Source organism: Schistocerca serialis, unplaced genomic scaffold, assembly GCF_023864345.2.
Source record: "Schistocerca serialis cubense isolate TAMUIC-IGC-003099 unplaced genomic scaffold, iqSchSeri2.2 HiC_scaffold_843, whole genome shotgun sequence".
Taxonomy (NCBI): domain Eukaryota; kingdom Metazoa; phylum Arthropoda; class Insecta; order Orthoptera; family Acrididae; genus Schistocerca; species Schistocerca serialis.
In genome coordinates, this window is record NW_026048456.1 from 675,371 (window position 1) to 689,256 (window position 13,886).

Sequence of the window (13,886 nt, forward strand, 5' to 3'; positions counted from 1 at the left end):
CTGAACATTTACGACATATTATTTTAGCAGGACGTTGCAAAGACGACATTGAAGCTTTTCAGGGACTGTTACAAGAACTGGAAATTGACACTGACAATCGCGGAACACAACAACAGGAGCACAACAATTACAGGTCACATCTGTCACAATTCCGCGATGACAGAAATAATACACGACAAGGCTATTCTTACAACGTAAATCGTGACCAAAACAGACACGCCCCGTATGACAACCGTTGGCAGAGTAGTAATAATTACAGGGAAAGATCACCTCTCCGCAGTAATGACTATCACAGAGACAATCAGAGAAACAGATAATATGGGAACCAAAATAATTATTATCAAGGGATACAGAATAACTTTAGATGCAACGGTCCAGCGCGCAGTTACGATTCAGGGAGAAATTCTCCACCACGTGACCGACAAGAAAGAAACTACGGAATCTACCGACATGACGACAGACGATATGATCGTAACGACAGACCTGAATTGCATCAGAACTGGCGGGATTCAAACAGTGTAGGGCCCTCTTGACAAGGTAAATTTGTAGAAGTTAGGTCTCCTAATCCTAATAACGACGCGCGCCAACAAAGAAACAGACAATGACTCGCACCGGCAGGCAGCCACGTGCGCCGGCAGGGCTTGAGAAAAATAACATAAGCTAACCTTGAGAAAAATTCCAGTGTTCCTTACCGACGTAACCACATGATAATTGCGTTGAAACTGAAACTCTGCGTACTAGGAAGAGTAAAAGATTGCACCACATTTTACATGCAAAACCGTTTATTGAGAGATGATCTGCTTTTTAACTTCGTCTTTGCTATAAAATTTTCACTTTCCATTACTAATATGCTTTGTCAGACTTAGAATCTGTTGACATGCAACAATGTTTGAAGTTAAATATCCAGTCAAGAACCAAGAGAACTTATTTAAACAGAAATTACGAATGCATTGATATTGTGAACAGACGACACAGTGTTATTGTGTGTGTACCTTCTTCCTTGTTAGTTGCACGATTACGTAACGTCTATCAGGCTTACATACTTAGAACATATACTGCTAATGAGATTTTAATGCAACATTTTGGTTTACTTGAAAATACATTCTTTATTTGAAGTACTTTCTGTGAGATTAAAGATGACTTAGTATTTGGTTTCCTTGACAGCTACACGATTATATCATTACGCTACTAATGAGTGACAATTTACAATGTTGCTTTTGCGGTGTTTCCGTTTTATATCTGCACAGTTTTTCTGAATTATTCTGGGAAGTAAAACATGTTTTAGTAGTAACTTTTGTGGTATAGCTACAAGGAGACAGCCTTTTCCATAGCACAATACGTTACAGCACAGTACTTTCTTCATCACAGCAATAAGCGTAATAACTATGTATCTATACGCAAAGCACTTCACTTAAGTTTATCGTGAGGTAAGTACATTGACTTCTGCAGAAATTAGCTTTCGGAGGACGATAACTACGACACTTCCACAGAGATTATCTTACAACAAGACGCACAGTTTAGCGCTACAGTACACGTATTTGAGTGATTAATTTTGTACTTAAAACATTTATTTTTAAAGATTTTTGAATTACAAAGATACAAAGGTTTTCCGTGATACATTTCATTCCATTGCTGTAATCTGTAAGACCTGAGGGTATAATTACATTAATCCTCAAGGGGGTACACGCCTACTTTGTGTACCATGTGTCTGGCAAGCACAAAAAGCCCTAGCTGATATGGTATTTGCTTACACAACTTTACACATCGGTACCATATTTCTCTAACACATAAATTACACAGCTATCTGATCATTTAACTGGAAGAGACAAACATTTATTTTACTACATCAGTGACAGATGTTTACGTAATTACACAGTTGAATAACTTCACACTTATGAAACTGAATTTTGTCTGCACTTTGTGAACTGTTCATATTTCTTTTTGGAACCATTGTGATACTACGAGAGCTTTCAATGATGTATTTGGTATGGGATCATGATTTTTAGAGTATGTTTGAGGTAGATGACACTTTTGACATGAGCAGAGAATTTTTTTAGGTTTTGAAATTATTGAAGGAAGCTACGACGATTTTGAGATTTGGCTGAGGTTTTATGATGTTATGATGACGATGTGTGTTACGCTGTTGCGGTATGTTTATGATCAATAAGCTGATGCTATATGAGGAATTTGATTATGTTGCATATTTACTATGATGAAATATTGAAGAAGTGTCTACGAATATGTATATGTGTAATAAAGCAAGGAATAATGAGTAGTGGTTAGGGACTCTGGTTTGTGAAAAAGGATGTTTGAGCCGAGAATTGTACTTTAAGAGTTATGAAAAGTGTGTATATGCGTGAATGTATCACTATGCTGGCGAAAATTTTTTGGACACTGTTATATTTACAGGATTTTGTTTCTACACATTTGTAACGCAAATTTTCGACCTGTTAAATTTTATATGAGACTGTCACTGTAGTGCAAACTGGTGTCGTAAATATTTCGGTAAGAAAGTTAAGTGACCTCCGCAGTGAGACAAAATGGCGACAGGAGCCGAGAAAGTGTATGTCGTGCTTGAAATGCACTCACATCAGTCAGTCATAACAGTGCAACAACACTTCAGGACGAAGTTCAACAAAGATCCACCAACTGCTAACTCCATTCGGCGATGGTATGCGCAGTTTAAAGCTTCTGGATGCCTATGTAAGGGGAAATCAATGGGTCGGCCTGCAGTGAGCGAAGAAACGGTTGAACGCGTGCGGGCAAGTTTCACGCGTAGCCCGCGGAAGTCGACGAATGAAGCAAGCAGGGAGCTAAACATACCACAGCCGACAGTTTGGAAAATCTTACGGAAAAGGCTAAAGCAGAAGCCTTACCATTTACAATTGCTACAAGCCCTGACACCCGATGACAAAGTCAAACGCTTTGAATTTTTGGTGCGGTTGCAACAGCTCATGGAAGAGGATGCGTTCAGTGCGAAACTTGTTTTCAGTGATGAAGCAACATTTTTTCTTAATGGTGAAGTGAACAGACACAATGTGCGAATCTGGGCGGTAGAGAATCCTCACGCATTCGTGCAGCAAATTCGCAATTCACCAAAAGTTAACGTGTTTTGTGCACTCTCACGGTTTAAAGTTTATGGCCCCTTTTTCTTCTGTGAAAAAAACGTTACAGGACACGTGTATCTAGGCATGCTGGAAAATTGGCTCATGCCACAACTAGAGACCGAAAGCGTCGACTTCATCTTTCAACAGGATGGTGCTCCATCGCACTTCCATCATGATGTTTGGCATTTCTTAAACAGGAGTTTGGAAAAGCGATGGATCGGTCGTGGTGGAGATCATGATCAGCAATTCATGTCATGGCCTCCACGCTCTCCCAACTTAACCCCATCCCCATGCGATTTCTTTCTGTGGGGTTATGTGAAAGATTCAGTGTTTAAACCTCCTCTACCAAGAAACGTGCCAGAACTGCGTGCTCGCACCAACAATGCTTTCGAACTCATTGATGGGGACATTCTGCGCCGAGTGTGAGAGGAACTTGATTATCGGCTTGATGTCTGCCGAATCTCTAAACGGGCACATATCGAACATTTGTGAATGCCTAAAAAAACGTTTTGAGTTTTTGTATGTGTGTGCAAAGCATTGTGAAAATATCTCAAATAATAAAGTTATTGTAGAGCTTTGAAATCGCTTCAATCGTTTGTAATAACCCTGTATTTATTTACTCATTTTTTTTAAATATCTAGTTTCTAGCTGCACTGCAGCATTGGTTAAAATAAAATTTAATAGATGTACTAGTATAGTTATTTTATGCCTACAGATCCAGTCAATAATAAATTTATGATCTACTTCCAAGAAAACGAGGGCACATAAATAGACATTTCCCTTCACAGGAATTGCATAAATAATTTTTTTACGATTTGGTAACTTATCCGCTAGCGTAAGTTCTCGTGATGCATCACCCTAGCGTTAAGGTGTGACATAGGTATTAAACATGGCCATTTTTACTGTAATATTTTTTCTGCTTGAGCTTTGTCATGTTTAGATATTAGTTATTGAATTTGCTGCTGCTTGCTTTGCCAATTTCCATTTTTTTGTCATTGCTGTTTGTGTTAATTGTTTTGTGCTGCTGCATTGCCTCGTCCCTTAGTTTAACATCTGAGCTCAGTAGTTTTAAGTTAGCTTAAGAGGGGGTAGACTATATAAGAGAATAAGTTGCGATGAATTGGAAGAAATGCCTGAGAAGTTATACGAAAAAAGTACAGAAAGCAGGTATAGATAGGATTTTCTTGGAAATAAATGATGAGGTAAGATACTGGAAAATAAATAATAAGGTAAGAAATATGTGAACATACAAATACAGAAAGCATGCTTGGATAGGATTTTTTTTGGCGGAAATAAATGTTGAAATAAGACGAAAGATCTGTGGAATGAAGTTTTGGGTTGGACTGCAGTACCAAATGTTACACTGAAAACGAACCCTGTCCTGTATTTTTGTGTTATTACACTATGTGAATTTGTGTTATTCCTGTCTGTATGTGTTTAGCTAATAAGATTTATGTTGTAGAATTTTTCTGATAATATGTTATTTACCTTGTAAAGATGCTTAGACATTATTTATTCAGTTTTATTTTAATGCTCATGTGTGAAGTTGATGTTTCAAAAGTTATTCTGATCTTTTATGTATTTACTTATGTCATAATTCCTGTAACACTGATGTATATGTTAGTTCGATTCTTTTGTAAAGCCTGTATTACTACAAATGTTATCTGTATTATTATGTTTTTAATGATGTATTTTATACCTTTGTTATTATATTCTTATGTTATAAAATTGTAATTGACACCAGTTCATCAAATTAAGTTACTTGTAAGGTACATTTCACTGCACACGTTTCTGTTGGTCATAGTATATGGACAACATGTGAGAAGTAGGGACTGATAGTGTTTGCACGTGTATTAATAATTCAGCAAGGGACTGGATAACAGTATTGCTGGTTCAAGGACATTTAAAAAAAATTGTGAGTGCACAAGTGGTGGTTCATGGACTTGCTATATTGTCCACAAGACTCTTCTACGGTGATTGTTCACTTGCACAGTCGCAACGGATGGCTGCTAGCCATCTCTACAAGGACTACAGTGGCTCTACACCTTTGATGACTCACCAACACCATTATCTCTACAAGGACTACTTTAGGTCTACACCTTTGATGACTCACCAACACCATTATTTCTACAAGGACTGCAGTGGGTCTGCCTCTCTGGTGGCCCACCAATACTGTAATCTCTAACAAGACTACAGTGGTCTGTTCTGTGATGACCTACCTACCAATATTCTTCAAAACGTCGACTGACTCTGCGGTGGGTTTGCTCTGTTGTGGTCCATTACCTGTCAGCATGTCAAGAGCCAGCACTGTCTTTCCGTTGGAAGGACAACACTACTTCTTCAAGACTGCATGGAAATCCACTACTTCCATGTGCATTGTCTTTTACTGCTCAGACTTTGAGAAAACAAACGGCAGTTTTACTGTGATGAATGATCAGGATTGTCTTTATGGACTGTGAGAAAATTTTAGCTTTTGACCAACATTGTATTAATAAGTGTGTGCATTTGATATCTTTCTTACTGTAATTATGAAAAAAAAATTTCAAATCTGTATTGGCCAGTGCCCAAAACAATTTGTAAATTTTTTTGTGGGGAGCATGGGGGCTATGTAAGTAGGCTGTTTAGGTTTTCTTATTGGTAACGCCACGTAGCGCTCTGTATGAAAATCACTGGCTGTGCTGTGTGGAGTCTGTGACTAGTTTTCATTGTTGTCTGCCATTGTAGTGTTGGGCAGCTGGATGTTAACAGCGCGTAGCGTTGCGCAGTTGGGGGTGAGCCGCCAGCAGTGGTGGATGTGGGGAGAGAGATGGCGGAGTTTTGAAATTTGTAAGACTGGATGTCATGAACTGCTACATACATTATGACTTTTGAACACTATTGTGGTAAATAAATTGTTTGTTCTCTATCAAAATCTTTCATTTGCTAACTATGCCTATCAGTAGTTAGTGCCTTCACTAGTTAGAATCTTTTATTTAGCTGGCAGTAGTGGGGCTTGCTGTATTGCAGTAGTTCGAGTAAAAATGATTTGTGAAAGGTATAGGTTAATGTTAGTCAGGGCCAATCTTTTGTAGGGATTATTGAAAGTCAGATTGCATTGCGCTAAAAAATATTGTGTGTCAGCTTAAGCACAGTCATGTATAATTTTTCTAAGGGGACGTTTCACACTGTGTCCCAGATGGCGCTATGGTTAACGCACCTGCCTAGTAAGCAGGAGATCCCGGGTTCGAATCCTGACCCAGTACACATTTTAACTCGTCACCTCCGATTCTGCGTCATGTCCCGATGCAGTTGACAGCAGTGATCCCTTCCGTTACCTTTCCTATCTCCCCTATTCCACCTTCAATTTACTTGTAAGGGATCAAGCAGTGTTAGGTGGGAATAAAACTTGAAGATATACCGCATTCAGTGCTGTATCATACATTTTTGTACATTATTTACCCTTTTCAAAATTGGAGATTACTTTTGTATAACGAATTTACAAACGCCCTTTACATGAGTGAGTTCGGCGCCGGCCGTTGTGGCCATGCGGTTCTAGGTGCTTCAGTCTGGAACCATGTTACTGCTACAGTCGCAGGTTCGAATCGTGCCTCGGGCATGGATGTGTGTGATGTCCTTAGGTTAGTTAGGTTTAAGTAGTTCTAAGTTCTAGTGGACTGATGACCAAGGGTGTTAAGTCCCATAGCGCTCAGAGCCATTTGAGCCATTTTTGAGTGAGTTCGTCTCTATGTACCTTAAGTGTGGATGCTCCATGTCTTGTGAACCCCTGTGGGACTCAGTGAACGCTACGAGCAGTGGATCTAATGGATGGGGGGGGGGGGGGGGGGGGGGGGAGGAGGGAGACGCTGCTTGGCGTATGACAGGTTGGGAATTTGGGTCAGACAGAACTTGTGTACAGATGGGTCAAGGTGGTTAAGGTAACCTTTCTAGAGAAGCAGAGCATATGGGTTCGAGTCCCGGTTCGACACAGGTCTCTGACCTTCGCCATTGATTTATTTCAATGCCTGCAGTTGGCTGAAATCCTGGTATCTCGTAATACAGTTTCTTAACGGCTGCCGTATCACTAGCGGGGACAGGTCTGTCGGACATGTCCGGAACAATAGACACTACATATTAGTATTTTTGTAACACTCAATCAGTGACTGGAAACTAATGTGATACCTGTAATCAGAGCTCCTGAAGGAGAATCGACAGCGTTTAAAATCCATTATGCAACAATAAATATTTAGTAGCCAGAGGCTGTTTTTGGTTGGTTGGATGTTTTTTCGGTTTGGGGAGGGGACCAAACAGCGAGTTTATCGGTCTCGTCGGACTGGGGAAGGATTGGGAATGAAGTCGGCCATGGCCTTTCAGAAGAACGATCCCGGTATCCGCCTGAAGCGATGTAGGGAAATCACGGAGAACCTAAATCAGGCCGGCTGCTGTGACCGAGCGGTTCTAGGCACTTCAGTGCGGAACCGCGCTGCTGCTATGGTCGCAGGTTCGAATCCTACCTCGGGCATGGGTGTGTGTGATGTCGTTAGGTTATAGTAGTTCTAAGTCTAGGGGACTGATGACCTCAGATGTTAAGTTCCATAGTGCTTAGAGCCATTTGAACCTAAATCAGGCTGGCCGGTCGTGGGTATGATTCCTCGTCCTCCCGAATGCGAGTCCAGTGTGCTAACCACTGCCGCCTCGCTCGGTGAGGCTGTTTTTATTCAGCTTTGGAGTATCAACTAGAGTCCTGTTCGTAAACATTCCAATCATATAAACAGACTACCGCATGGATATCAAAACCATCTGTGTGCCAGATCGAAAGCGGTTTGCCGTTGGGTGCTGTTTTAGCTAGTTGTTCGCACTGTTTTGTTTGCCACTGATCGGTCTAATAAGAGGAAACGTACGTCTGTTTCTGCCGATGGGGAACGCTGGCAGGCATAGAACAATTACAGCTTTTCCAGAATGAATTTTCACTCCCTAGCGGACTGTGCGCTGAGTTCAAACTGTCTGGTAGATTAGATATGTGTGCTGCGCCAGGACCCTAACCTGTGACCTGTTTCTTTCGCGGGCAGTTGCTCTGTCGACTGAGCTATCAACGCACGAATCGCTTCCGGCCCTCACAGCTTTACTTCCGATTATATTTCTTCTCTGAGGATCGCGGGTCACGTCTCGTACTTGGATAGCTCAGTGCGTAGATCACTTGCCCGCGAAACGCATAACCTCAGCCCTCCACACATTAATTTGTCAACGAGTATGAAATCAGCGCAAGTTACAATACAGAGTGAAAATTTATTCCGCGAACAATCATCTAAGCTGTGACCAAGTCATTTCTCCAGCGTACCCTTTTTCCAGGAGAGGTACTCTCTCAAGGCATGCAGAAGAACTGTGAAGCCAGGAAGGCAGGAGGAGAGGCGGAAGTAGAACTGTTACCGGTCGGGGGAAGGGGGGGGGGGGGGGAGAGGGTGTTCGTGAGTCGCGCTTGGTCAGCTTGATCAGTACAGCTCTCGCCCACGAAAGGCACAGGTCACAGGTTCGGGTCCCTGTTCCACACACAGTTTTAATGTGCGAGAAAGTGTCAGCTACAGATAACAGAAATATTCAAATTAAAAAAACTATTGAAATCTTCTAAAAAACTTCTGCTAGATGCAACAGCTGCTAATAGCTCCTTTATTATAGGGTCATACACGACCGGTTTCGCCATGATTTAATCGCGCCCTCTGGTATAAAAACTATGGCAAAATATAATCAGAATTAGGAAGTATAATAATGGGGAAAAATAAGGCAATTAAATCAGAAAAACCGAGGAAAAAATACTCACATGAAACTTCCTGACAGATTAAAACTGTGTGCTGGACCGACATTCGTACTCGACACCTGTGCCTTTCGCCGACATGTTCTCTACCGACTGAGCTACCCAAGCATGACGCACGACCTGTCGTCACAGCTTCACTTCCACACGTACCTCGTCGTAAAGCTTCCAAACTTCAGAGAAGTTCTCCTGCAGACCTTGTAAGACTAGCACTCCTGACAGAAAGGATAATGAAAGCTAGGCGACGAGGTACTGGCGGAAGAAAAGCTGTGAGGACAGGTCGTGAATCGTGCTTGGGTAGCTTAGTCGGTAGAACACATCAGCGCACACTACGGCGCAGAGTGAAAATTTCATTCCAAACTCTCACTGGCCTAACTTAACAACGGGTTAGACACTGAAGAACCAGAGAAAGTGGTACATTTGCCTGATATCGTGTAGGGTCGCCGCGAGCACGCAGAAGTGCCGCAACATGACGTGGCATTAATGTCTGAAGTATTGCTGCAGGGAATTGACACCATGAATGCTGCAGGGCTGTCCGTAAATCCGCAAGAGTACGAAGGAGTGGAGATCTCGTCTGAACAGCACGTACCAAGGCATACCAGATATGCACTATAATATTCATATTTGGGGAGTCTGGTGGCCAGCGGAAGTGTTTAAACTCAAAAGAGTATTCATGGAGCCACTCTGTAGTAATTATGGATGTGTGGGGTGTCGCATTGTCCTCCTGGAATTGCCCAAGTCTGTCGAAATACACAATGGACATGAGTGGATGCAGGCGACGAGACAGGATGCTGCGTGTCATCTGTCAGAGTTCGTATCTAGACGTATCAGCAGTCCCATATCACCCGAACTGCACACGCCCCACACCATTACGGAGCCTCCACCTGCTGACATGCAGGGTCCATGGATTCATAGGGTTGTCCCCATACCCGTACACATCCATCCACTCGATACAATTTGAAACGAGACTCGTTCGACCAGGCAACATGTTTGCAATCAACAGTCCAATTTAGGTGTTGACGGGCCCAGGCGAGGTGTAAAGCTTTGAGTCGTGCAGTCATCAAGGGTGGACGGGTGGACCTTCGCCTCCGAAAGCCCATATCGATGATGTTTCGTTGAATGGTTTACACACTCACACTTGTTGATGACCCAGCGTTGAAATCTGCAGCAATTTGCGGAAGGGTTGCACTTCTGTCACGCTGAAAGATTCTCTTCATTCGTCGTTGGTCCCGTTCTTGCAGGAGCTTCCTCCGGCCGCAGCGATGTCGGAGATTTAATGTTTTACCGGATTCCTGATATACACGGTACACTCGTGAAATGGTCGTACAGGAAAATTCCTACTTCATCGTCCCCCTCTGAGATACTGTGTCCCATCTCTCGTGCGCCGACTATAACACCACGTTCAAACTCACTTAAATCTTGATAACCTTCCATTGTTGCAGCAGCAACCAATCTAACAACTGCGCCAGGCACTTGTGTTATATAGGCGGTGCCGACGGCAGCTCCGTATTCTGGCTGTTTACTTATCTCTGTATTTGAATACGCATGCCAATACCAGTTCCTTTGACTTTTGTGTGTAAGACAAACGGTCTCCCAACGTTTGGATGAGGTTCGAATTGTCAGAGCCGCTTAAATTGGATGGTTACAAAATGAAACATCCAAAATTTCGGTGGGTAGCAGGTACGTGAGCACTGTGAGTCGCGGGCTGTGATCTACAAAGAAGTCCGAATAAAGGCCCCGGAATAAAACTATACGGAATGAACATACGTTGGATAGAAAAATATGAAGACTCAGCAGTGACGAAAAATCAACATATGACCGCAAAAGGCACTTGGTGGAGACGTGACTTTGCGTGAAGCAGGAAGGCCGGGCCACCAAACAGCCCACTTCACGTGGTGTTATCGAAACTACCGGAGCGTGGCATCTTCCATAGAAAGGTGGCCAACAATAAGTGTGTTTCAAAATGGTTCAAATGGCTCTGAGCACTATGGGACTTAACATCTGAGGTCATCAGTCCCCTAGAACTTAGAACTACTTAAACCTAACCAACCTAAGGGCATCACACACATCCATGTCCGAGGCAGGATTCAAACCTGCGACCGTTTCGCGCGGTTCCAGACTGAAGCGCCTAGAACCGCTCGGCCACAGCGGCCGGCTAAGAAATGTGGGAATATGCTGCTAGAGGGTGCAAAGATGGAGACAAAAGAATCACGATTACGTACCCACAGAAGGCTGCAGACCGTTAAAAAATAAATTAAGGAAGAGAAAGACGGTGAGTGGTATAACAGTATGTAGAGGGAAATTACAGGGCTCGCGCTAAGAGCTGCTAAGATAAAATTAAAAGTACAATATAAAAACTTCCTGTGATCAAATATTAGGTCACCTAATATAAAAAGATTAGCCGGGTGACCTACAAAAATGATTAAAATTGCAACAAAACCCATCCCCTATCCAAAACACGTTCATTCCAAACAGTTTTATTCCGGGATTTTATTTGAACTCCTTTTTAGATCCGTAACCCCGTCTCCAGTAATCATGTACACGGTTACCCACTGGAATTTTGGATGTCCTCCTCTAGCATTACTTTTCCTCAACAGTAGTTGTCGATACCAGTATTATTTTTCGAATTTTGGACAGGTCAGTATTACCTTAGCTCCTTTCCTGAAAATTTTCGTATAATTTTATACACAATATGTTCTATTTCAACCTAACATTTAAGAAAAAGAATTACTTTTTCTTCGGTATTACACTCTGAAGTACAGTTAAAATCATTTTTTAGAAACATTTGAAATTGCGAATTATTTGGCACACTTAAGATTTCTATTATTAATTAAGCAATATAGTACTGTTTACTATGTTTATTTATGGATTCGTTTATGAAATAATAATCGAACTTAACAGAATTCATTTGTCAAGAAAAATTGTAAACCCTTATTTCCGCTGAGTGAACAGTACTAAGCATGACTTTGATGTGATCGGAAGTATTTTTGTATTTTGGGCGAATAACGTAATTTCGGCTTTGTTAATGTAAAAATTCAAAAGACTGGGAGATAGACTAAAACGTGACAAAATATTTTAACGTAACAACAAAAATTCTGCAACAACAGTCTTCAAATTTATTTACATCGATTACCGGCCGCTGTGGCAGAGCAGTTCTAGGCGCTTCAGTCCGGAATTACGCGACTAATACAGTCGCAGGTTCGAATCCTGCCTCGGGCATGGATGTGTGTGATGTCCTTAGGTTAGTTAGGTTTAAGTAGTTCTAAGTCTAGGACACTCATGACCTCAGATGTTAAGTCCCATAGTGAGTAGAACCATTTCCACCATTTTTTATTTAGATCAATTCAACCATGACGACCTAAAATGTGATAATTTCAGCTTCAAGAATCAGACCCCTAGACAAAAAGAACTGGAGCCATCTCTAACCGAAAATCTATGTAAACTAGAAAGTTTATTATAATCTTCACTCCTCTCAAATTTTTCATAAAAGGCTTTGCTTATTGTGGGCAATAACAGAAATTAGGAATGAGAGGGGAGATCACGAACACCATCCAAACGTTAGGACACCGTGCATCTTCAATGAACCATAGTTAAATTAGTTATGTGAGAATTTGCTCCCCTGTTTTTCTGCTTTAATTGCATTATTTTTTTGCATTATTATACTTTCTAATTCTCATTATATTTTTCATAAATGTACATACCTGAGGATACGATTAAATCATCAGGAAACGAGTCGTGTATGATTGTATAAATAAAGGAACTATTAACAGCTAATGCGGCTACTAGCAGCTTTTTAGATGATTTAAGTTTCTAAAAATTAAAAAAAATGTATTGTGTGTCTAAACTATGGACGCCCAACCGTAAAATCATATGTATGTTCCCTTTACAAACACTTAGTTACCTGGGTGTAGTTTGTGCCAGTGGCGCTCGCTGTCTCCAGTCTAATCCTGTGCAACTTTTCGCTTGCGACACTCTGCAATTCCGGCCGAAAACGGAATTCTTGTCGCAAAAATTCCAAGGAGGGTGCGAGATACTCTGGTAGAAACATGTACCTCCTGAAAAAACACAGCATAAGAAGATTCGTATTAGTAGTAGCGTACATCTTTCATAAAACGACCGATAACAAAATGCAGCGTAATTACAAGTGAGTCATCAGATTTTGGCGTCTTATAGCTTCGAGTATATAATGCCCACCTATTTGTACTAACAAGCAATCGAAAGAGAATATTTTAATGTTTTGACATCTCATAGTTTCAAATATACAGGGTGGTCCATTGATAGTGACCAGGCCAAATATCTCATGAAACGAAAAAACTACAAAGAACGAAAGTCGTCTAGCTTGAAGGGGGAAACCAGATGGCGCTATGGTTGGCCCGCTAGGTGTTTCTGCCATAGGTCAAACGGATATCAACTGCGTTATTTAAAATAGGAACCCATATTTTTTATTACATTTTCGTGTATTATGTAAAGAAATACGAATGTTTTAGTTGGACCACTTTTTTCGCTTTGTGATAGATGGCACAAACGTGTAAGTACGTGGTATCACGTAACATTCCGATTCCGCCAGTGCGGAAGGTATTTGTTTCTTGATACATTACCCGTGTTAAAATGGACCGTTTACCAATTGCGGAAAAGGTCAACATCGTGTTGATGTATGGCTATTGTGATCAAAATGCCCAACGGACGTGTGCTATGTATGCTGCTCGGTATCCTGGACGATATCATCCAAGTGTCCGGACCGTTCGCCGGATAGTTACGTTATTTAAGGAAACAGGAAGTGTTCAGCCACATGTGAAACGTCAACCACTACCTGCAACAAATGATAATGCCCAAGTAGGTGTTTTAGTTGCTGTCGCGGTTAATCCGCACAGCAGTAGCAGACAAATTGCGCGAGAATCGGGAATCTCAAAAACGTCGGTGTTGAGAATGCTACATCACATTGATTGCACCCGTATCATATTTCTATGCACCAGGAATTGCATGGCAACGACTTTGAA

General features: G+C 41.5%; 1 protein-coding gene across 1 annotated transcript in view; it reads right to left on the reverse strand.

Annotated features, from left to right (window-relative positions):
• Positions 1-13,886, reverse strand: part of LOC126452263 (uncharacterized) — a 151,840-nt gene that overhangs the window by 95,330 nt on the left and 42,624 nt on the right. The window contains exon 4 of the mRNA XM_050091054.1: positions 12,791-12,944. Coding sequence (XP_049947011.1) covers positions 12,791-12,944 — 154 coding nt within the window. The remainder of the gene's footprint in view (positions 1-12,790; positions 12,945-13,886) is intronic.